At 35.2% G+C, this 26,225-nt stretch overlaps 1 protein-coding gene across 2 annotated transcripts in view; it reads right to left on the reverse strand.

Moving 5' to 3' along the window:
- Positions 1-1,634: 1,634 nt before the first annotated feature.
- Positions 1,635-26,225, reverse strand: part of ITGB1 (integrin subunit beta 1) — a 29,354-nt gene continuing 4,763 nt past the window's right edge. The window contains exons 4-17 of one of the 2 annotated variants that reach the window (XM_029954137.1): positions 23,737-23,959; positions 22,131-22,301; positions 21,399-21,637; positions 18,536-18,691; positions 17,704-17,799; positions 17,290-17,379; positions 15,241-15,381; positions 14,877-15,076; positions 13,017-13,255; positions 12,573-12,795; positions 11,760-11,992; positions 9,651-9,817; positions 8,644-8,724; positions 1,635-2,847 (exon numbers count right to left, since the gene is read on the reverse strand). In XM_029954137.1, the coding sequence (XP_029809997.1) occupies positions 8,650-8,724; positions 9,651-9,817; positions 11,760-11,992; positions 12,573-12,795; positions 13,017-13,255; positions 14,877-15,076; positions 15,241-15,381; positions 17,290-17,379; positions 17,704-17,799; positions 18,536-18,691; positions 21,399-21,637; positions 22,131-22,301; positions 23,737-23,959 (2,253 nt within the window). In that variant the 3' untranslated portion in view covers positions 1,635-2,847; positions 8,644-8,649. The remainder of the gene's footprint in view (positions 2,848-8,643; positions 8,725-9,650; positions 9,818-11,759; positions 11,993-12,572; positions 12,796-13,016; positions 13,256-14,876; positions 15,077-15,240; positions 15,382-17,289; positions 17,380-17,703; positions 17,800-18,535; positions 18,692-21,398; positions 21,638-22,130; positions 22,302-23,736; positions 23,960-26,225) is intronic. The other variant, XM_029954138.1, reaches the window with a different exon arrangement.

Genomic DNA, 26,225 nt, shown 5'->3' on the forward strand with positions numbered 1-26,225 from the left:
CAGTGACTTTTTAAAGTAGTATGATGAACTGCTCTTGTGGCTTAAGGTCTTAGATCTGTGCATTTTTATCAAATAAATGCATATGGTTATATGCTGCAAAAGATGAGGAAATTTTGTAGAATGTCAGAGAATCACTGCAGCAAATGCTACTATTGACATTTGACATCCTTAATTTGTGAAGTTATGTAACATTTTGCAAATTTTCATAATAAAGTTTAAATTTAAAAAAACCTTGTAACTGTTATTTTACTTTCAGGACTCTTACTTTTTGGCAAGTGTTTCACTGCAGGTCAAAATACACTGTCACCTGGAAAATAAACATTTTTGCAACAAAGTGCTATGTGGCTTCAATCAAAGCTAATTTCCCATCTCTTAGCTGTATTTTGAAATTGTTAATCTTAAGCCTAAAATAGTCAATACTCTTACAGTGAGAAATAAACCATATTAAGTCCTCCAGCTTCCAAATAAAAGGATTTCAATAGAAAATCTTTTTATAAATTGTAATAGAAAATTTAAAAATTCATATTTTGGCCTCAAGGACCTATGTCAGGAAAAAATACATATATATATAGAAAAATGACTTTGTTCCTATAATAAAAATCTCATTATAAAAGCAAATTCTTAGAGTAGAAATATGTAATTGAATTCAATTGATCATGCCTACGGCATAAGGGAATGACCGGAGGAGTGTGCGTGGTGGGAAGAAGAAAATGAACAAGACAGTTTCTTTCATGAAGCTTACAATCCAGTAAAGATGATTCTAAACTGAAAGATGACTTAATCTACGCTAGGAAATATATTTAAATGAAATAAGCACAAAATGATAACAATTTTTAAAAACGGGAGAGAGGATACTGCAGAAGTGAGAGACTGGTAAATTTCAACGTTCCAACACAGTTCTCTCCCCCAGATCTTTCTGACATTTATTTATCTCTAGGAAGGAATATAGGTCTTTTAATATGCTTTACACAAGTACTTTTTTATGGGTATATACACTTCTCTAACAAATAAACCAAAGCCAGATGAAAATAAGATTTCTGGGGCACCTGAGGGGCTCAGTCGGTTAAGCATCTGACTTCAGCACAGGTCATGCTCTCACAGGCCTTGAGTTTGAGCCCCGCATTGGGCTCTGTGCTGACAGCTTGGAGACTGGAGCCTGTTTCGTGTCTCTCTCTCTTTCTCTGCCCTCCCCTACTGGTGCTTGCTCTCTCTCTCTCTCAAAAATAAACATTAAAAAAAAAAAAAGATCTCCTTCTCAGGAAAGTAACAATCCTGTCAAGATCTTAAATGATATGACATAATTTCCAGCCTCTGGCCGTCAGTTCTAAAACATTCACAGAGTTAATTCTGCTTGATGTAGGGATGAAAGCTGTCTGCCAGTGCAGGGAAGGAGTGGTGTGGAGGGAGGGGTGACGATCTCCCCAATATTATCTAAAGAGCCCAAAGACAGTCTGGGACATCTGACCACACCACTTTCCTTATGTCCCTGGCACATCTTTTCTTTTTTAAGAAATAGATTTTAGTTTCTTAAATGAAATGCCCATTAACCAGAAATATTATCCGCTTAAGCTATAAAAATTTCATGCACGAAAATTGACAAAATATATCAATAGAGCAAAAACAACCAATTTAAATATTTTAGGCATTTTTATTTAATAAATAACTTCAGTAAACAGCATGTAAAAAGTGAACTGTTAAAATTAAAAGGCACTTAACACAAGAATGTGAATAGCATGAAACAACACGGGCAATGGTGAGCAGGAGCTATACAGTGGTCTGTCACAGCGCTGGAAGGAAGACGTGCCTGAGTGACAGTCGTTGCGAGTCACCGGACAACATCACATGTTCAAAGGCAAATTTACAGCTCAGACATCAAAGAAAAGGTACTGGTAAAAAAAAAAAAGTCTTACCCCCAAATTGCAAACAAATACATTAAATGATTAGAAGAGGTGAATAAAAAGCACCAGGCTTTAAACAAAATAAAATGAATAAATTCACCTAAAGGTCCTCCATTCAGCAATTATGTAAAGTAAGGCCTTTATGTAAATAATGCTAAATTAAGAACTTTTTTGCAGAAAATTTCCCGAAACTTTTATCCAAGGCTTGATTTTCTAAAGAGAAGGCGTAAGAGTTACCAAGATTAAGTAACTCTTAAAATGGCACACAGGTTTTAAAGCTATGTTTTCCCTTCCTAATTTTCTTTTTTCTCACGGCCTCTGTAGATCAAATATTTCAGAAGTATTTTACATCAGTGATTCCCAACATACTCAATCTTTCAGATATGTCATCAGTCTTGTCTAATAGGCAAATAGCAAAGTAACAAATTTAAAACAATTCTAAACTAGCTAAGTAGGACATTTACTTTGGATTCTGTATAACTAAAACCGGACAAGTCTGTAAAGCTAAAAAGCAATTCTAACACTCGATTACTAGAAACTCTCATCATTCATTACTTTGCTGCTCTTCCAACTGTTGGAGAAATATCACATCATCCAGTAAGAGCCTGATTTCAATAGTCCAGGAGTAAAAGGTCGAAAGGCACAATGTGACCTTAGCTGACAAGGATAACCATCCTGTCTGTCTCAAGTTTTCTGTCAGTCCCTGGCATTGATTATTACATTATTTCCAAAATAATAAAAAAATTTTAAATTATACATTATTGTACATTTTCAAAACCTGCATATGAGAAAAACCATGGTGATTCTACCCTAGTGCTACCTTACTGTGACTATGAAAACTATGACTTTGCATTCAGTGCTGCGAAATTTGCATGGGTAGTGCTCACTTTCCCTCATACTTCGGATTGACAACAGTTGTCACGGCACTCTTATAAATAGGATTTTCACCCTAAAAAAAAGGAGAAAAATCATCAGTTACTCTACTAAAATCATGTAATTATTATAAAACAACATTGAGAATTATGGTCATTTTCAGAAGTCATTCATTTCACACTCCATTTTTTAAAAGGGCATTAATGAAGAGTTTACATAAAAATGAAACATGAAAACTTTGCTCTATACATATTGAAAAGTGACCGTATAATCTGGCATTATTTCACTTCCTGAGTCCTTCCTACTTGGCAGGACTGGTTTCAGAATGTCCTCCACAGCAGAGAATGTGCTATGATTGCTTCCCTCCTTTAAACTAGCTTTGAATGCCTGTCCTAAAGACGAATTAACTCTTCTGTCATTAATAGCCTGATTCTTAACCCTTTGTTGTGGAGAAGAAAGTTCTGGATAATTACTGGGGATCCTTGTCAACTCTGTGAGGGAAGTACTCTCCAGAAGCTCTTCCAGCACAGAAGGTACTGACATGGCGAGTTCTGGGATAAGGTTGTCGTGGTGTCACTGAGGGTACTGTGCCTCCACGAGATAGCGCATTGCCAAATTTGCTTAGAATGTTAACAGAAATAATTACCATTCTTCATGAAATAATTGTTATTCTTTAGTATCATACTGATGAAAGATTTCATTTATATTGCAATATTAAATTTTAGTAAAGAGTACTGAAATCAAGCCTACCAAATGACTCCAACCCACAAACCCAAGAATTCTTTCAAGATGCAAAAACAGACTGAGGTTGATGTTTCAAGCAGGCAAATAACTTACAATCATATACTACCATTTTCTTTAAAAAAAAGTCTTATGCTAAGTGAGTCACTTAAATATCTACTATAACATTTTCTTTCTCCTCTCCTTATAAACTGAAAGTAGGCTTGAAAGTGAAGTGAGAAATACAGCCAAAAATTTGTATCAAAGGAAATTACAGTGAGTACATATTAGTAAATGTTAAATGTTTGGTTTTATACTGTACTATAGAGCTATTTGTGGTGATTTTAAAAAACAGAAAGCATCTAAACAGTAATTTTTACTTTTAAATTTTATTTACACTTACTTCACTGATTATATTTCGATATGGCTTTTATTGCCACAATTTCTGCCCTCTAGAAGGGTACAGTTTGGTGGATGACACACACGCAACGAAGTTAAGGCGCTTTGATATAGCACAAAATAGATTTATGTACCCAGTATGAGAACAGTATAAAAAATGGGAAAGGGCTTTGAGAAGATGAGGGGTTTTCATAGAGAAATTGACTATAGATAAAATATTAAAAGATGAATAGAAACACATGCAAAGTCAAAGGTCATGTGCAATGTGCAAAGTCAAAATCTAGGGAAAAGAATGGCATATTTATGTAGAAATATATATATGGGTGCCTGGGTGGGTCAATCCATTAAACATCTGACTTCAGCTCGGGTCATGATCTCACTGTTCATGGGTTCAAGCCCTGTGTCTGGCTCTGTGCTGACAGAGCCTGGAGCCTGCTTCAGAGTCTGTGTGTGTCTCTCTCTCAGCCTCAGCCTCCACCACCGCCCCCCACCCCGCACTCATGCTCTCTTTCTCTCTCAAAAGTAAACAAACATAACTCTCTCTCTTTCTACATATATACACACACATATATATAGTTTAGAAGTTTTTAAAGGTGCATCTGTGAGTGTATGTTTTGAGACAAGAAAGAAAAAAGTGCCAAATCATTAAAGGTCCTGTATGCCATGCTAAAACGACAGAATTTTATTCTGTAGACAGGAAATCACGGAGGAAAAGTGGAGCATGGAAAGGGCTGAGTGGTCCAGAACCACACCAAATAGACTATTATGATTTCAGCTCAGCAGTTAGTCTGAATTCCAATTAAGACATGACGATATGCCCTAGCCCCACCCTAACCCCATCCCCAATTATACAACTCTGTCATTTTAGAGCCAGTCATTTCAGAAACACGGAGTTCAGGATCCCTCAGAGACAAACATATAGGATAAAAAAACATATCAACTCTGATCTCTAGTCGAATGGAAGCAAATACATTATACAGTCACTACAACAGACATTTCCTAATAGAGAGGAAACTGGATCCTGGCTGTTACATTCCTAACAAGTTATATAGTACAAATAAGTTACGCTCTTTATTTCCATCTTCCTAGTCAGCATATGAGGCTAGAACTTGCATTCTTTCAAGTATACTGAGAAAACAAATTACCATTTAAGTTTAAAGCAATATATTAGATATATATTTAATAGTTAATAATTATAAGGGAAGTTAAAACATACATATAACCCCTCCCCACCCCCAGAAAACAAAAAAACAAAAGAAAAAATAGACAAATTATTTATGAGTCCAAAGTATGTAAGGCAGAAACTTACCTTTGGAGAAAAGTTTGCCTTTTCATATACATAAACATTTATATTTACCATTACATCCAAGCAAAATCTTAACATGCAAGGTTAGAGGTATAATTTATCTGTGTTAGCCATCATTTTAAATGGAGGTAAACTAAAATAAATCCAATTAGTTTCCATCGTTCAGAGAGCAACCCCCCACCCCTATCTCTAGGAAAAAAAAAATCAAAGCATATTTAAATCAAGAGAACAGGGTTATATTCAGAAATGAAGTCCTCTGTACTCAGTAGAACATCATTTTTGTGCTCACTCTGGAATGACAGACAGAAGTGGCTACAGAATCATCTCAGTAACGTAACACTTTAGATATACAATACACAACTGCTAGAGATTAGAAATCAACATTTAAATGTGGATAACAGCAGGGAAGATAGACAATTTTTTAATCCACTTTAACATCATAAAGTTGATAACTTGATTTTTTAAATGTGCCTACATGATAGTCTTAATGCAGTAAAATAATTACAGTGTCTGCTCATCACCTGAAATATGTTAATGATATAATTTACTGACTGGCAAACCGTGGTCTCCTATCAGAGAAGTGTTTTATGAGCCATAACTTGTTTTCATTTCTAGATGCTCATTCATTAATGTCTATTATTTCTACTTTAATTTTTCATGAGAAAACATCTCAGAATAACTTGTAGCTATTAATTTGCCTGGAGTTCACTAATTAATAATAATAATAAGAATAATAAAATTTTAATCAAATTCTTACTTCTCGAGTTTTCCAAAAGGCTTATTTTGGCTAAGTAACAATTTCAGCCAGAAATTAATTTAATGATATAAACATTAAGTTTCACTATTAATTATTGATCATTTCCTTAAAAGTATAATTTAATGTATCATAAAAGGTGTAAATTTCACCTTTCAGTAGAACACATAGAAATTCATCTCATTTGAGAAGTAACTATATGGAACTGCCAACATTTGACTGTTTTTGACCTACCAAAAAAAAATAAATAAAAGAAGAAAGAAAGAAACCCTAGTAAGTCAGTAGTTTCTGTCTAAAAATACTGTGGTAAAGTCCACTGACAGATGAATGGACAAAGAAGATGTGGGGGGGGTGTGTGTGTACAATCGAGTATTAGCCGGCAATCAAAAAGAATGAAATCTTGCCATGTGCAACTACATAGATGGAACTAGAAGGTATTATGCTAAGTGAAATTAGTCAGAGAGAGACAAATATCAAATGACTTCACTCAAATGTGGAATTTAAGATACAAAACAGATGAACCTAAGGGAAGGGAAGCAAAAATAATACAAAAACAAGGAGGAGGACAAAACATAAAAGAGTCTTAAATACAGAGAACAAACTGAGGGTTGCTGGAGGGGTTTGGGGTGGACTGAATGGGTAACACTACTCTGGGAAGGACTGGGTGAGCAGGTGAGAAAAAGGAAGGACGCATCAAGTCTCAGACTAATACAAAACCGTGACAGCCTGCCCATATAGGAGCGTAACTGTAATCTTCCGCCATCAAATTTCATTTTGCCATTGCCAAAGTGTTAATCTACTCAGAAATAAAAGGAAATTCTGATAAGTAATAGTTTCGATTACTGGGCCTTCCTACCTCTTAAAAATATTAAACAGGAATGTTTTTAAGTATTTTAAGTATGAGAAAAACAGTACTGTTGGTTTCTAGGTCATAAAGTGGTAACTCTGTTACAATGTTTGTCCAACACAGTAATGTTATTCTAAGTTACTACAAATGTCAAAGAGCCGTAATTCTCTATAGAAAATGAGCTACCTTTTCTTAACCACTAACAGTCTCCTGAAAATATGTGATTGCTGCCAGTACACTGTAGTGTGTAAGAAAACAGACTGTGGAGTCCACACTGTCTGGGTCTACACCGGAGCTCTTCCACTGACTAGTCAAGTGACCTAACCCTTCTGTTATGTGAAATAGTTTTCTATTATGTGAAATAAAAGTTGTGGGGAAAGTTAAGAGGAATTCTGGATCACCAGCCAGGAGAATTTATTCTTATAACTTTTTAACCAGCTTTAGGGACTTACATGATTATGTTAAAATATGCTAGAAGCATTTCATGAAAATTCAGATCTAAGGTAGAAACCTGTCTACTACCAAAAGAAAAAACAATGCATCTGTCATTCAGGTAAAACAAACATTCACCAAATAGCTTACCCTGGTTTAGTGAAGAGTGATAAGCAAGCCTTACTACAACCCTGAAATTTTCAACGAAGTTCTTATTGAAAACTGTAAATAGGACATCTCTTTAAAGTCTTTACCTTTTTTTAAAAGTTCAATGTTAGATTTAAATATTAAAATCATTCAAAAAGAAACCAGAAAATAAATAAATATATAAATATATTTAATAGATATGTAGGTGGTCTTCTAGGTTTTTTTATTTTTTATTTATTTGAGAGAGACAGAGAGAGAGAAAGCACGAGTGGGGGAAGGACTCTGCACTGTCAACGTGGATCCCACTGTGGGGCTCTCACCCACCAACCATGAGACCATGACCCAAGCAGAAATCAAGAATCGGATGCTTAACCAACTGAGCAACCCAGGCACCCTAGTCTTCTGTTTTTAATGGAATTTCAACTTAATCAAGAACTAAACCATCTCAAAATAGTTCTAGAACCAGTAACAATGATACTGAAGTTGTATAATACACAAATGTTTCACCAGGTTACATTTATTTTTCTATTTTGCAATAGAAATTTCACTTTTCCCTATTTCACCCTAAAATCTGCATATAGTAGTTTGTATGTAAAGATAGTAACATTTAAAACACAGGACTGCAGTGAAGATTAAAACTGATAGGCTGATATAATATACTGTAGTTCATCAGCCAAAACACCCAGACCCACAAAATAGAAATTATTAATAACACCCTGTTAAAGACATGAAACACTAGGGGCGCTTGGGTGGCTCAGTCAGTTAAGTGTCTGACTGGCTCAGGTCATGATCTTTGGTTTGTGAGTTCGAGCCCCAAGTCAGGCTCTGTGCGGACAGCTCAGAGCCTGGGGCCTGCTTCAGAGGCTGTGTCTCCCTCTCTCTCTGCCACTCCCCCGCTTGCATGCTCTCTTCATCTCTCAAAAACAAATAAACGCTATAAAAACCTAAAAATAAGAAAGCCTAAAGAAAGGTCTGAACAGTGAAGTGACTCGGTGCTGTTGAAGAGCTGGGATCTGACCCTCGTCTGTCTGACCGCAAAGCACAGCCTCTTCTTACTACAACCCAGCTGCTGCTGCTTTCCCATAAAGCCTGTTTTAAAGCCCTTCTAAACACTAAGTTAACACACGCACACACACAAAAGCCATAGTATAGCCATATAAATAAAGCCAGACTTTAAAAAACAGCAGTTGTGATAAAGGACACACAGTGCAGTAAAAAAGGGACAAAAGTTCACATGCAAACATAGAAAATGAAAGAAAATACGAACGGCAACTTAGAGACCAGCTTTACGTCCATAGTTTGGATTCTTGAAATTATTAATAGGACTCTTGTAAATCGGATTTTCTTGCTAAAGTAAAAGAAATAATTTCTAATGATTTCTTCAGGAAAAAACTGACAGGTATAGTGTTTAAACACTGTAAGAGAATCTTTACTATTTTTATACTTCTGAATATCATGTTAAAAAAAAAAAAACCCAGCCAACTACAGCAAAATGCAAATGACTAAAATCATTTACAATTTAAAAATACCAAAGACTGCCTTGTTGCCTCAAAAGATAAAATACATTAAGGCCAACATTTGGCTACCCACCTTTGGACTTCGTATTTCAAAGCACATTAAATACTATTACATTTCACTCACTTTCAGCTTTTAAAATTTTTTACAAAGCAAAGTTTATTGAGTTATAATTTGTGGAGAGTTGAAAATACCCCTTTTAAGTAGACAGTTGTGTAAACATACCCACAATCAAGATCATCCCAAGAAGATCCCTCAATGTTCTCCTCCCTGACCCCAGCCTCTGGAAACCCACAGATTTATTTCTGCCCCGTAGTTTTGCCTTTTCCAGAATGTCATATAAATGAAATTATAAAATATGTAGTCTTTTGAGTATGGCTGCTTTTGCTTAAGGTTCTTTGTTGAAAAAAACAAGCAAAAGAGATGTTTTCCACTAAATATCTTGCTAGAGGGACACCATTATTTAGAATTGTATTTTACATTAGAAGAAAAGGCAGAAGAGCAGATTCAAGATCAAAATTAAGGAAATAAAAACACCGGTTACAATATCCAGAAGCTACTTTCTCATGATGTTTTGTTTTAATGGGACATATTTAAGATGTTTTCTGTTTACTAAATGCATATTCTCTGAATAATGAACTTTTGGGGAAATAAAATATTTAAAGAGGACTTTAATAGTTTTAGAGTTAACCGACGAGTCTTAAAAGTGTTACGTTTACTCTGTGAATCACCTTATTTTTTACATGTTTTACAACTTACCGTGTCCCACTTGGCATTCATTTTTTCCTTTTCAAATTTGGCAAATTCCCTTCTGTCATGAATTATCATTAAAAGCTTCCAAATAAGCAGCAATGCAAGGCCAATAAGAACAATTCCAGCAACCACACCAGCTACAATTGGAATGATGTCTGGACCAGTGGGGCACTCTGTAAAGTTGAAAGGAAAGAATGAGCATACAAGGGACCGATATATGCAAAGTAGGGCCCAAACTACAAAAATCTGGTTAGTGTCTTATCAAAACACATAGGAAAAAATCCCAAGATAAGTAAATGCAAACTATCCAAAAGAATATATAAAAAAATTCTAGAACTAACAAGAGAGAATATATGACCTATAAACAAAAATCGTATTTATTTCTATATACCATATGGAAGTTTATTTCTACATATTGGAAACTGAAATTTAGAACACAGTACCTTCTAGAATAGCATCTAAAATCATTAAATATTTATGTATGAATCTAACAAAATATGTGCAAGATTTACATGCTAAAAATTACTAAACACTGATGAAAGAAATAAAAAAAGACCTGAATAAATTGAGAGATATTTCATGTTCATAGGTTGGAAGGCTCAATATTGTTAAGATGTCAACTTTCCCCTAATTTGATCTAGATAAACTCAGTGCAGTCCCAATCAAAATCCTGGCAAGATTTTTGTAGATAGTAGCAAGTTAATTCTAAAATGTACAAAGAAAGCAGACAACTAGGAAAAGTGTTCAAAGACACTTTGGAAAAGATCAAAGTTGGACATTTTACCTTATGAGATTTCAAGACCCGTTATAAAGTGACAGTGATTGAGAGAGTGTGGTACGGATTAATGGAACAGTATAAAGAGTTAGAAATAATTTTTAAAAAGTTTTAGAATTAGAAGTAACACCGAAGACCATCTCATTTTCAGGAAAGGCAGAGAAAGGTCAGTCTTTTCCACAAATGGTGCTAGAACTACAGGACATCCACATGCAAAAAACTGAACCTTATTCCATATTCTAAGAAGAATTCAAAATGGGCTATGGACCTAAATGGAAAAGCAGAAACTACAAAACTTCTAGAATACTGGAGAAAAAGCCTTACAAACCTGAATTAGGCAAGGAATTCTAGATACAAGTCAAAGCAAAATCTATAAAGGAAAAATCTGGTAAACTGTAGTTCATCAAAATTAAAGCTTCTATACTCTTTAAGAAAACACTGTTAAGGGGCGCCTGGGTGGCTCAGTCAGTTAAGTGTCCAACTCTTGATTTCAGCTCAGGTCATGATCTCACAAGTTCGAGCTCGTGCACTCTCTCTCTCTGTCTCTCTGTCTCTCTTTTTCTCTGTTGCTCCCTCCCTCTGTCCCTTTCCTGCTCATTCTCTCTCACAAAATAAATATACTTAAAAAATGCATACTTTAAAAAATAATTTAAAAAGTAAGAAGACAAGGAAGTATAAACCAGGAGTCAATATTTGCAAAACACGTTATCTGGAAATAATACAGAGACTTCAAAAAAGCATTTTGGCTAGTTCTTATAAAGTTAAACACATGCTTACCATATGCTCCCCAAATCCATTCCTAATATATATCCAAAAGAAATGAAAACTTACATTCCCACAAAAACCTGTACACAAATGTAGAAAATATCAAAGAATATATAAAAAGGTGCCTAGAATCCCCTTCCCAAAAGTTTCACTTTCTGAGAAGCTGAGCAAATTCATGCTTTATAATATCCTTTAACAAATTATTTTTCCCAACGTCGAAGCCCATACTCAAACTTAAACTTAAGCTCAAACTTAAATATCATCAATAATGATATAACTCTTAGTTTCTTAGTGAGTATCTATTTAAATAATTGTCAAGAATGCTGAGCGTTTTGTGGGGATTCACACATTTAGTCTTCAAACTCTCCACTCCTAAAACTTAAAACTTGTTTTCGCTTTTCCTTATTTCTTATACAATCATTTAAATACTATTTTAAGCTTTGAGATTAAAAACGCCCTAACTTGAATGCTGGAGGTTGTTCCTGGGTGTTTGGGAAACTGCCAGTAGGCCTAAGTAGTAGTAAAAACAAGACACAAAAGAAATGAGAAGGATTTTGAAATGATCAGATTTTTACCTGGAGTCTCTACAACATGAACAATGGCCTCATTGTTCCCATTCACTGAATATGTGAAATAAAACCAGCAATCATCAACATCTTTCTCCTTACAATGGGACAGGGGATCGACCTGGCCTGGCTGTGGTAATTTGTCCCGATTTTCAACCTTGGTAATGTTGAAATGTGAACATTCATCTAAGCATGTGTCTTTCTTTTCTCCTTTATTGAAGGCTCTGCACTGAACACATTCTCTGTTAAAACACAAATTATATTAAAAATTTAGTATTTGCTTAAAGATTACTTTGTGGGAATAAACAGAGAGGCACGACACTTCTAGATGGGAAAACTAATGTAAAGATGCAATTTCCCAAGTGAAATTATAGATTTAGTACAGTTCAAACTAAAATCCAAAAAGAGAGAGTACTAAAATAAAAACTAGCCTTATCAGACATTATAAATATATAACACAAAATGAAAATAATTTAAACAATGTGTTGTTGGTACAATAATAGTTTCTCAAAAGGCAAAACCTTCCAGTTTGCTTAGTTTCATCAAAAGATAGTAATTAAACTGTTAATACCAAAAGGTTACTTCATGGATTCAATTATATAGCAAATTCAGACCAAAATAATGTTACCAACTATTCTCATTTGACATGTGTAAGTATCATATGACACTCCCTAGTGAGATAGAATTTTTAAGATTTAGAGTGGGCTACAGCATGTCAGAAATTTTATTTACACTGTAATGTATTAGCAGTACTGTTCATAGAATACCTAGTTAGGCCAACAGACAGGAAGTAACTATTTCAAGCAACTAGGATATACTTACTTATGCTCAGCACAGACACCGAGGCAGGTCTGACACATCTCACAAGTTGGCCCCTGAAACTTCGGATCCGTACACTTACAGGCGCCACACTCACAGATGCCCCTGCCATTGCAGATCTGTCCATTTGTGGCCATGCATGAAGTTGTATCCAAAGAACAGTCACAAGCGCTGCCGGTGTAGTTGGGATAGCATTCACATACACGACACTTGCAAACGCCATTTCCTGGGATTAAAAATACCATTTCTCATAACAATGGTCAAAATATAAAATCAGAGCACTGACTTAATAGTAAAAATAAGCAGTAATGTGGAAGAAAATGTAGCTAAGGATGGACAGGCCCCTCAATGCTATCCTTTTCTACTTACACATCAAGCAAACTTAGACGTTTCTTACTGTATTAGATGGGATCACATTTTATAACCATTCCCAGACCCCTTTCTCACCTCCACAAATTAAGCCATTGGATCTATCACAGTTGAAATTATCACATTCACAGAATTTGCCGGAATAAATTTCATTTGTATTATCCCTCTTCCTACAAACGCACTGTCCACAGACACACTCTCCATTGTTACTACAGATTTCTGAACTGTTTTCTTTCCTGCAGTAAGCGTCCATATCTTCACTGTTAACTTCATCTGTGCTGCATTCACAGTGTCTACCAACACGGCCCTCATTGCACCTGAAGAAAGAATTCAAAATTCCAATCACATAAAATAACAGAGGTCATACTGTGAGAAAAAAATGGGAGAGGAAATAAGACTATGAACAGTATCTTCAATCTACAACTCTATTACATGGGAGTGTTCTGCCACACATCACCGATATGTACAAAAGTGTACATATGTGCACACACATACGTGTGCACCAGTCAAGCTCATATGAAATATATGCAAAGGCCTGGGAAAAAAATGTCTTCAGAAAAACAACATTTTGATCAAGATGAAGATATTACCTAGCAGTGAACAGGTAAACAAAAGATTTGGAAACACAGGATCAACTTACTTTAAAAGAGCATAATAGTTGATTTCAAATGAAATGCTATTACATTTGGTATTATAGGTGAAGTATCAACTCTAAATTTAAAACAATGGTCCAACTGTTTATCTAAAAAAGTACAATAAAGGGTGCCAGGTTGGCTCAGTCCAAAGAGCATGCAATTCTCGATCTCAGGGTCAAGTTCAAGGCCCATGTTGGGTACAGAGATTACTTAAATAAGTATTTTTAAAAGTACCATAAACACACCCCAAAAGGTTCATGGAAATTGAAGAAAAACATATTGAGCATACCATTTAAAAATACACTATTTAAAAACAGATGTATCCTATGGGTCTGCACTTTTCAGACGCACTATATATTTTAGAATACCTAAGGCTTATTGATACTGGCAAAACACTTATTTTGTATCTGGTGAATACGTAAAGGAAAGGAAGGCACACTTTAAGATCTTTTTAGTTAATGAATTTTACTAAAAATAGATCTACATGACTCAATCAGGATATGTGCAACATAAAAAAATAAAATATAACATGTTTATTATTACAACTAATAACTGATGGTGAAATATAGTCATTTATTTTTCTCACAATTGAAAACTTCAATGCCAAGTCATTTGGGGCTGACATTTAGAACAAAATACTCTCCCCTTCCTCCTATCCTTTAAGGAGAAAGCTGTATTCAGAGTATACTCAATTTTAATTTTTAATTAAAAGGTAACCAGCATAGTCTAAAAAAAATTAAAATGCTTTGATTAAAGTTTTGTTAGTAATAGAGCCATGTTCAGAAAATACTGCTCTTTTTGGTTTTGCAAAATATCTTTGCTTTTAAAAAATTATTCCAACAATGCAGAGGTACAGGCACAAGGTGAATACCCTTTACTGCTCCCTAGTTTCATATCCTAGATAAATCTACCATTATAAGGTTGATATGTTTTCCTAAAACATTTTTCTGTAAACATATTTTATATGAGCTTATTTAGCTCTAGAAAATTCAGGCTGCTATTATATGAGGGAAAAACCCAAAGGCTACCTTAACAATTTGTTAAATACATATCTTAGATGCCTATAAAACTTTTTATTTCAAAGAGCAGTCCTCTTAAGGAAAAGAAAAAGACAGTGAAGAACTTTCTAGAAATATCACACACATGAGATTATCAAATTGATAGCATGGTGAACAACAGTGGTTGGAACAGAATTTATTTGTTCCAAATTGAGATTTTTTTTCCCTAGATGTCTCAAAACAGCTTGCCTAGAACTTTTTAAACCTAGATCTTTCTCTGTCATTCTCCAACAGCCTCAGATCACCTGCAAGCTCCACACTCGAATGTCCCGTTTCCTTCATGACACATTGGACTTCTAGGGATGCCGTCCCTTTGGCAATGACATCGACAGATGAAATGAAGAATAATTTCTACCTCTTCAGTAAAGCCTAGAGGCTTAATTTTAATGCTTTCAGAATCCTTAGTTGGACATTTATTTGAAGTTATGCTAATTTCAAATTGAACCTTGAAGGAAAAAAAACAATTAAATTAACAACTAAGTAAGCAACAGAATCTGCTAAAAAGTATTTCAAAAAACTACTCATTACTTTTACTGTTTCTCAAATTATAAACTAGATTTGCTTGTAAACAATGTTTTCCTTTCTTCTGAAAATGCTTATACAACATACCTCATCTCCAATGGAAATATTAGAACATTTTCTTCCATTTTCCCCTGTTCCATTCACCCCATTCTTGCAGTAGGATTTATAATTTATTGTTACTCCTTCTGGCAATTTGCTGTTTTCCAAAATGACCTCTGAAGAAAGGGACTAAAAGAAAGACTAATTACACACAGAAAAGGCAAACAAAACGCTACTATAAAGTACAATGAATACATAAAACCAATAGGCAAAATGAACTATTAAGAAAATAGTATTTAAATAAAAGACTTGGAACCAAATCCTGAGTGACTAGAAAACACAGACCCCAAAGAAAGAGGCTCTAATTAAAAATTTTCAAAATAACATACATGATTAAAAAGTAAGAATACTGGGGCATCCAGGTAGCTCATTCAGATGTTAAGCATCCAACTCTTGGTTTAAGCTTGGGTCATAATCTCACAGTTCATGAGTTCGAGTCTTGCATCAGGCTTTGCAGTGCCAATGTAGAACCTGCTTGGGATTCTTTCTTTCCCCCCAACCCCTGCTTATACACACACTCTCTCAAAATAAATAAACTAAAAAAAACATAGTAAGTATCTTTAATTATTGATGATCATACAGTGCAGAAAAGGCCTGATATAAATTATGAAGAGTCCTAGGACCTCAGAGCAAATATTTTCTGTCCCCACTTGGCAATACGACTTTCCTCTGGCCCTACGACTTCCAGCCAACTAGGGACTAAGGTAAACAACTGCCTGTATAGTCTGGGAACACATATGCTTAAGAGTCATTATAGACCAGGCCAAAACAACAACCACAAAAAAAACACCAAACTCAAAACCCCAAGTACGAAGGATTTAAGCCAGGGGCTTTTTTTTTTTTTTTCCTTCAGAGTATCAGAATGCTCAGGACAAATGGAGAAGACTCAGCAGCAAGCGGTCTCTTGTTCACATGCCTACGTGCATGCGAATAAGAAAAATATTAAAATATTTTGTTGGGTGGAGAACTATGGGGAAGACATGAACCAACTGGAATCTTGAAAATCTTTGTAATATAAAACCTGTCTCTTTGCATAGGGTCTTTCCAAAATATTTTAAGAAACTAACAGGGGCGCCTGGGTGGTTCAGTCAGTTAAGCCTCCGGCTTCGGCTCAGGTCAGATCTCACGTTCATGGGTTCGAGCCCCGCATCGGGCTCTGTGCTGACAGCTAGCTCAGAGCCTGGAGCCTGCTTCCGGTTCTGTGTCTCCTTCTCTCTCTGCCCCTCCCCCTCTCATGCTCTGTCTCTCTCTGTATCAAAAATAAATAAAACATTTAAAAAAATTAAAAAAAAAAGAAACTCTAACATAAGGTAAAAAAGGATCTAAAATTCAACCTATCAAAAGGGTGAGGGTGAACACACAGTGGTTACCATATTATTAGAAATGTCTTCTGACTACTTAAAATGATTATTCACCAATGCTTAACAAGCATCACTAAATGTACTCTGAATTAGCTATAGTGATTTCAACTTCCTTCCATCTGTGGGGAAAAAAAATTCTTATAAATTTCTTTGAAAGAGTTAAAGCATGTATACATATATATATATATATATATTTATATACATAGATATTTTAAGGTACATGTATATATGAGTGTCTGTGTATCTCTTGAAAACAGAAAACTGCATCTCTGAATACATGGCAAGAGAACTGGCAAAAAAGCTTTTCCAGAATAATTCATCACAAGAGATCAATCTACAGAGGACCGAGAAGGGGGAAGAAAAGACTGAAGTGATCCTGTAAATCTAAATGTAAGTTACGTTCCACTTGTTTCCAATAAGGAAACCTATTTAATGACATTAAATATTTAGAAATCTTCCCCACATGTCTTTACTGTATTTTTGCTTTGTTTAGGCTATGTAAATAAGTATGCTTTGTAAGAGAACATAAGATGGTTTCCTCCAGATACACACAATGTTCGTTTTGTGTTGTCCTCTGGACTTGCTAAATTGTGTATGAGGAGAGTTTTACTTTCTTTGAGCAAAGTATTCTCAACAGGGTATTGTATAAAACAGAGCTTATTTAATATGTACTTACATTGTATGCATCAATAATCAACTGAATTACATTGCTGGAATTTGCAGATAATGTTCCTACTGCTGACTTAGGGATCAAATTTTTCAGTTCCTGAAATTAAAAGATAAAACACACGAGATACAAATACTATTCATTCAACCAATTAGCATCTACCGAGTTTTATTTTTTTACTTTTACATATGAGTTCCCCTATCCATTCCCTAAATAACGTTAGGGGGGCAGACCAAAAAAAAAAACCCCAACTAGTTTTATATATGATTAAAAGTTAATAAAACCACTTCTGTAAAATCCAGCTAGTCTGGCTAGTGACACTTTCCCACATTTCAATTCAGACATGATTTTGCCTCTAATGACTAAACATAAAGCTCTAGAAACTGATTCCTCTTTTTATTCCATACACACACACACACTTACCTTGTAAACGGGCTGAAATTCTTCAGTAACTGCAAAAATTGTCTGAATGTTATTTTCACTTAGTTTCTGGACAAGGTGAGCAATAGAAGGATAATCCTAGGAAATTAAGTAATAAAATTTATAATTATAGCCAATGTATTCCAGTTTTCTAATACTTTTTGAAAATAATAACGATCTGCATATATAACTGGATTGCTTACACAAGACTGCTTGAAATAACACAAATAACTGTGGAAGTGGGAAGTGTGTGCACATGGGTTTCTAATCTTCTATTTTAATATATGTATAAAATACCTCAATAAAAAGATTTATAAAAGGAAGGCCTATCTGTATTAAATGTTAGAACAATGAAATTGAAAAAATGCTAAGAATTAACAGCTGTATCATAAATCATTTAGGAAAAAGACCAAAACTCACGAAGGTTTAGATTTCTTCTAGAACTTGAATAATGTGCCAATCTTTGTTTTTAGTAAAAATAGAGTGCCTACTTTAAAAAATCTTACATAAATAAGATGAGGAGTACATGACTACAAATGATGTGTGCAAAAGAGAAAAGCCACAGTGATGGGTTGAGGCATGGAGTAGAAGTGTCATGCAGCTCCTTTCTCAGATGGAGGTTCTTGGCTCAGCAGCAGGAAGCAAGCAAAAAGCCACATCTTCAGAACAGCAATACTAGCTTCCTTGCACATTAGGTTTAGAGCCCATACTTAACCAAAATAACAAACCCCCAAACCTAGTAAAACCCACAAGCTTAGTCGCCCACAATACTCTTAATATTAAACACTAAAATTCCACATGAGTCCATTCACTGTGTAAGGAATTCAGCACTTACATAATAATGGCTCATTGTGTACACATCATTTTCCAAGTGACACTGTCCATCATTTGGTAAAACAATGCCACCAAGTTTCCCATCTCCAGCAAAGTGAAACCCAGCATCCGTGGAAAACACCAGCAGCCGTGTAACATTTCTCCAGCCAATCAGTGACTTGAAAAGAAAATGATTTCAATTTTAAAAATACTATCCACAATCATGGTACATAAATCTTTAATCCTCGTATAGGCTACCATTGTACTTCTAACCTAATTCTGTATCTTCTTAGCTTCTCTTTTTACAGTGCTAATATTCTTGCTGATAAATGCACAGACCCCACTGCATAAGGCTCCTCTACCTCGGTGGAAAACTATGTCTTTCCTCTATGCCCATTTCTCTCAGCTGTTTTTAAAAACTATCTTTGGGTCACCTGGGTGTCTCATACAGTTGAGCATCCGACTCTTGATTTTGGCTCAGGTCATGATCTCACAGTTTGTGGGATCAAGCCCCACATCGGGCTCTGTAGTGACAGGGTGGAGCCTACTTGGGATTCTCTTTCTGCCCCTCCCCGACTCGTGCATGCTCTCTCAAAATAAATATTTAAAAATAAAAATAAAATAACTATCTTTGAAAATCAATGTCTCCCTCCCCCACTAGAAGCTTAGCTAACTCTACGGGGGGCAGGGAGCACATCTGGTTCTCCAGTAGCAAGCACAGGGCCTGGCACACAGTAGGTGCCTAATGAATATTTGCTGGGGAAATAGAGATGTCTCACCCCATTCCATACTCTACCTACTGCTGTGGCCTTGTTCCCTTCCACCCTTGTTTCTATCTCCTACAGTATATGCCTCCTTTATCAGCCCTCCATATTAGGCCTTCCTTTTTTTAATTACAGAAGAAATTACCTTCTCTAAACACCTGCCTTACTTAATTCCATCCAGTCTACCTCATAAGAACTATTTGTTCATTTATTTTATTTTCCTCCTTACTCAACAAAGAATTTAAAGTAGCAATAAAGGGGCACCTGGCTGGCTCGCTGGTGGAGTGTGTGATTCTTGATCTCAGGGTTGTAAGTTCGAGCCCCATGTTGAGTGCAGAGATTACTTAAAAAATAAAATCTTTAAAAAGGTAGCAATAAAATCCTGTTCTATGGTAAATTTGTAATTACATTTGTCTATGTTTACTCAATTCATCTGTATATAACCTCACAAAACTGTAAATTCCTGGAAGACAAGAATTAAGTTTACTGATGCTGGCAATCCAAGTGTGTCTTGCATCTAGGGAGGTAGGTGGAAGTTATCTCAGTCAGCATGACAAACACGGAAAGACAGTAGTGGCCATGGATGCTATGGTTTGCTCTAATCCCACAGGCTGAGGCACAGCTGGAGGCAGCCCAAAGAATGTTCTCTCCACAGGGAGCTGCCAACGGGATCACCAATAAATGCCTGCAAGAAAGGGTGGCAGACTAGGCACTACCTGGAATTGTAATCTTTCTTCCCCTTTAAAAGCTGAGACTATCTTTAAATTACAACTGCCCCAGGGAGAAGTCAAAAGTAACAATAAAATAGTACTTGATATTTCCTGAGTGCTTACTGGCACTTTACATGGATTGCTGTATTTATGCTTGCTAACAGTCCTATCAGGTGTACCTACTACTGTCCCTTCATACTGAGAAGGATACAGTCCTCGAGTGTGGCTGTAAATGGTCTAGCATCAGTGGCGATGGGAAAATGCGAAACCATGTTCTAAGAGTCGAAAGTCCGTTCTCTTAAACACTGTATCATACTGCTATACCACATCACTATCTTGGACATCTTGGATATAAGATATAACACCTGAGCAAAAACTCGTTGAATAACCATTAGGAAGCATCAGGAGTCAAGGAACAGGGAACATATATGAGTGTTCTAGGTAACAGGCGTATTATACAGAAAAAAAGGGAGGAAAAATTAGACAGAAGGTCTTACAACAAACCTTCTTTACCTCAGAATGCTTTCTAGTTTCAGCTTCAGCCATGTCATGAAAAGGTCATCTAAAAGTCTTCAGCTGCTAAATGGGTCATAGAATTCTGTATCACTAGTCTAATGGAGATGAGCTTTCTAAAAATCTTGCAATTAAAATTATTAATAAGGTCACCTGGGTGGCTCAGCCAGTTAAGTATCCTACTCTTTTGATTTTGGCTCAGGTTATGATCTCACAGTTGTGGGATCAAGCCCCACATTGGGCTCCGTGCTGAGCATGGGACCTGCTTAAGATTCTCTCCCCCCCCACCCCATGTGCTCTCTCCATCAAAAATAAAAATAAAATAAAATAAAAATCAAAGCAATCATTAATACTGTAGGACTTCTCAAAATATACATGTTCATATAGCTTACAAAGTAAAACATAAAAAGTTCTTTCTGAATTACGACATAGAAAGACATCTTTCAAAGACAATGAGCAGAAGAAAACTGATCGAAGGAAAACGGTATCTGAGATACTGTTCCATTTGAGCTCTTTCAATTCTCTTGTTGATACCTCTGACAAGTTCAATTCCATCTCTGGCCAAGCCAGAAAGTCAGGACACCTGCACCTCTTCTATAAACCTAGAACATCAGCCAAATCATACCTTAATTGCCTCACTGTTTCAAGTGGTGAGCGTGCTGGCTTTTAAAATCCTGTATAAAACGAGTAATTGTCTGGTTTAAATAAGGACATAATGATTAAATATGCTTTTACAAAGCACTTGTATAGCTAGAGGGAATTTAAGGGACCTAATTCTGTACTTCTCTGGGATAATGAAGGATGACTTAGTCAGGAGGTAGTTTTTCTGGACTGAGAGTAAAATCACACCTAAAACTCACACAAGTAATAGCCCTTCGGAGGAGATGAATGCACTTACTCCACAAACCGCAACTTGCATGATTGCATCGAAGCCACCTTCTGGAGAATCCAAATTTCCAGATATGCGCTGTTTACCAACAAGTTCATTAAATACTTCCCCTTTATCAGTAAGACTGAGCACATTTTTGTAGCTAAATGGGCTGGTGCAGTTTTGTTCACTTGTGCAAGGGTTCCTGAGCTTGGCTGGTGTTGTACTAATGTAAGGCATCACCGTCTTCTCTACAAATGAGCCAAATCCTGTGAAGGAAAAACTCATGAAGAGAGATGAACGTAAACTTGGACTAAAAAGAATAAAGTATGTTACCACATAGAAGTCAATCTTTTCTTTAATAAGAAATACGATTTTAATAATAAAGTCTGGAAAGGGTATCATTCTAATACAAAAAATCTAGGTGTAAAATGACAGTAGGCTGTACTGACAGGTTGTAGTCGTATTCGTTAGTAATGAACTAGAATTTGAGTACTCAACATGCTTATAACTCAACACATGAAGGGAATAAGTTCCTGGTTCGTTATCTACGTGGTATAATGTGTGTTAAGTAACATGGTAGCATAAAGTAACAGAGGAACAAGGCACACAGATTACTAGATATGTGACAGGAATAGGTTTCCTCTCAGAAAGAAGAACTCAGGGCTAAAAACTGCCCTATTTATTACATAAGTATGTGTTGAAGAACAAAACTGCCAAGATTGATCAAATGAAAATTATTAGTTTTCTCCATATCCCTACCAATTCGGAAGTCTGAAGTAATCCTTCTCATTTCATTCATCAGATCCGTTCCAAGACTTTTGACATTCTCTAAATCGTCTTTCATGGAGTAGGAGAGGTCCATAAGGTAGTAGAGATCGATAGGATAGTCTTCAGCTCTCTTGAATTTTAATGTAAATGTCTGTGGCTCCCCTAATTAAATAGAGATTAGAAAAGAAGTGAGTTGCAGCAATCAAAAACAAATGAGAAAAACCAAATTGGATTCACAAGGTAAACACTATAAAATGAAATGTATTACTGCCATATCTTTACAAAAACTTAGGTTTTTGTACTTGGTTAACTAAATGAGTGTATACTCAATTTCATTCAACAAATACTTACTATGCTAAGCTCTGGGCATGCAAGATGAAAAAGACAATACTCTCATGGGCAAGACAAAGAGTCAATTTATAACTATGACCAAAGATAACAGGTAGATAGAACAGCATAAATTAGACTGGGGTGGGTAAGGCAGGGCACGTTAGAAATATACCCGACTTTTAGAAGGTGAAGTTGTAAGACACTCTGTTTATATGTAAGTAAACAACATCGTCTGCTTTTTAGAGTACCTGACCAAAAAAAAAGTTTTTAAGATGAATTATAGAGAAAAAGAAGTTTGTTGAGAAATTACTGGAAAAATCCTTGAGGAAGACATGAAGATCTGAACTGAAACCATGAGAAATAAGAACAGTATATAAGAAGTGGAAGGTAAAATTCATTTAGGAAATACAGGAGAAAGAGAAGGTTTGCGTGAAGTCATTACTTTGTTAACATGTGAATGTTCTCTACACAGATTTCTAGTAGGCAGTTGGGTAAATGTGTTTGGGGCTTAAGAGGAAGGCTGTGTTACAGCAAACAAATGGTTTTAAAGCAGTGAGAGAAAAGCCAATAATTTATGTGTACTGCAAAGGGGAAGGAAGAAAAATGACACAAAAAGGAGAGCATTTCAAGAAGTTCAATCAAAGGTGTGACTTGGTACAAAAAGGTTAAAAGAAGAAAAAAGGCCCTGACAGGGATCCACCAAGTTTGGTACGGTTCAAGGTGATGAAAGAGTTTTGCTAGAACAGGTTGAGAAGCAAATTGAAAAATGCTCAAAAGGGGAAGTCATGGAGACCATGAGTGTGTACCATGCTTTTGAGAGAAAAGGGATGGAAACTGGGAATCCAAGGAAGAGGGCTTGTTTTCTTCTTTCAGATGCAGGACTGCCACAGATGCTTATAAAAGCTTACTATTTTCACAACATTAAACAAATACAAAGGAAAAACATACGTTAAAATGTTGTCTTTACATTAAGTAATTATATCTCAGCACGGATACTTTTATTTCTAAAATCCATTAAACCTAATACTTTCTGACTCTTCAACAGAATTTGCTTTGGACATTAGGCAACCTTTATTATTTCAAGTATATGTGTCTTACAGATTGTTATGTCTGCTACAAATATCTAAAGTCTGACATAGTCCACATTTCTATGTGAGCTCCAGTCCATATGTGAAAACCCCTTGACAGAAACTCAAAAGAGGCTTACGTGAAGTTGTCAAAAAGGTCCAGTTGAAACCAAGGTATTCATGCAACTAGATTTCTGTACCTGATCGCAATTGCAAAGCCAACTGCTGAGGTTGGATCTGAGTAATATCTTCCGGCTGGAGCTTCTCTGCTGTTCCTTTGCTACGGTTCGTAACATTTTTATTTTTCGTAACCACTTTGGTGCCTCTGGGATTTTCTATGTCTTTTGGTTGGCAACCTTTCTTTTTCAAAGCTTCTAAATCATCACACCGTGCAGACGTAGGCATTCCTTCTTGTAAAAATGTCTAAATGACAAAATACAGGTATAAATAATAAGTATAATGGTCAAACATTCTGCATAATCATAATTGCAAACATTTAATATTTAAATGCAAAAATCAAGTGACACAACTAACATACTTCATTTCTGGTTTATAAACTAAATGCCCTCTTCACCCAAACCATATGCTGTTTAAAAACAAACTCATTTTCTAGAAAAGTAATACCTGTATAAATATATTGATAATTTATTACATTGGTAATACTTACGACTGACCTAAATGTACATTTTAACTCTCCCTCTTTCAAATTACAAGTATCTAACCAAAGAAATTTCTTCAATGACATCACTTATTCAGCATGCTTAATGGCCACTAACAATGTATATACCCAAATATGGGAAATTTTCCCCAAAATTTCCCTTAGAAAAGTCTTATATTAAGTCTCTCATATTACGTATCATTCTCCTCACAATATTTTGAACAACTTGATGTGTAGAGAAAACATATTAGCCAGAAGGTGTCAATTAATGATGCAATTGTTAAAAAGGGGACCAAGAAACTTAACATAGAATTAGTATTCCGGAGGTTTGAAAATTTTTCAGGTATTGGCTATTATTTTAAATAAGTCTTCTAAAATTTATTTTTAAAAACAGTAATCATAGTGGTGATTACATGACAAAACAATAATTGCAGTAAAATTTGATTACCTGACAAGGTCATGAATAGATTGCATTTTAAAAGAATAAAAATAAAAAAGTCTGAATGATATATAAATGGTACTTGTGGGTTGAGGTAAAATTCCCAGTAGTGATATTACCTCAAAATGTGTTATACCTCAAACAAATTAGATGGAAATAAAAACTTTATCAGATAACTGAAGAAATATCTTAGTGAAAGCAAAATCACTGCTATTAAGGTACATGTAAAATCTTTAAATAAAAGTTTTCTATGAAATCTGAGAGAGGAGAAAAACAATGATTTTAGTGTGTGGGTGGGTATGTGTCACTTCAAAACCTGTGCCTATAACTATTAATTATTATAACAGACATTTGAGTATTTCACATATATTCCTAAAAACTATATATATAGTTATATTAGATCAGAGATCTTTTTTTTTTCCAATCTTGACACTGGGAAAATGAGGAAATGCCTTTTATTTTGAGTCACTTATCTTCAATTTTATATGGTATGTGTCTACTATCTATAAATTTCATAGTGCTGTGTAATAAGGATATTTAAATACAAAGAATATACACTGGTTTTGATCAGTTACATTTTTAAGGGCAACATAACCCTAATGAGAGCATTTATGTGACTAGAAAAACACAGCTGGAAAGGAATACCAAGGGTCAGATAATTCAGAGCTGAACTACTTTGATGTATCATCAAACCTAAAATACTACCAAAGCACAGGAGCCTAGTGTGGAATATTTAAGACTGTAACACTCAAATAAAATTTCACTAAACACATTTTGAAATACCCTTTAATAATTTAAGAATTATGCCACAAATATCAAAGGCTAAAGAACAGTTTGGCAAGTAAGCCTTGCCTGAGACAAATTCAGAACGCCCCCTATTTCTTCCACTGTCTCCAAATGAATTCTAGCATACCATTCTTCTGCGAACAGAAAGTGTCATTAGAAAAATTTTGAAATAACAAAACAAAAACCTCTGATTTTCTCTTTCATATGGTTAAACCATACAAAATATCTGATATTTAACCAGTTACTTACAGCTATAAACAGGCAGCTGAAATGTGTGGGCTCAAATGCCTGAGTAAAAATAAGCAATTAACCTTTGATCTTCTGATATTATTTACTCTGTGAATAAACTGTAAATCCTCAAAATGACTTCCTTTTACTTCTGTTCTGATTTATTCATTCATACATTTATTTATTCACTTAACATTTAGTAAGCTTTGTGAAAGGTATCAAGTTAAGCAGTGTACAGAGATGACTACTGAATAAAATTTACACCCTAACCTCAATGTTCTTTTATTAGGATGCAAATCAATTCTATATTAGGTTTAACTCAAATATAATTAGGAAGGTTAGTTTCTACCTTTCCTGCCAAAAAAAAAAAAAAAAAAAAGAAGAGAGATAGATCTACAACAGCCAAATTAAATGGCTAGAGATTTAGGGGAAGCTATCCAACAGAACTATGAGGCATGCCACAAAGGTGAGCTACCAACATTACTTTAAAATTATCTAGTAGCCACACAAAAAGAAAAAAATAGAGACAGGAAATAATTTCTAATACATATAAAATATTACCATTTCAACATTATTAA

Source organism: Suricata suricatta, chromosome 10 (assembly GCF_006229205.1).
Source record: "Suricata suricatta isolate VVHF042 chromosome 10, meerkat_22Aug2017_6uvM2_HiC, whole genome shotgun sequence".
NCBI classification, from domain to species: Eukaryota; Metazoa; Chordata; class Mammalia; order Carnivora; family Herpestidae; genus Suricata; species Suricata suricatta.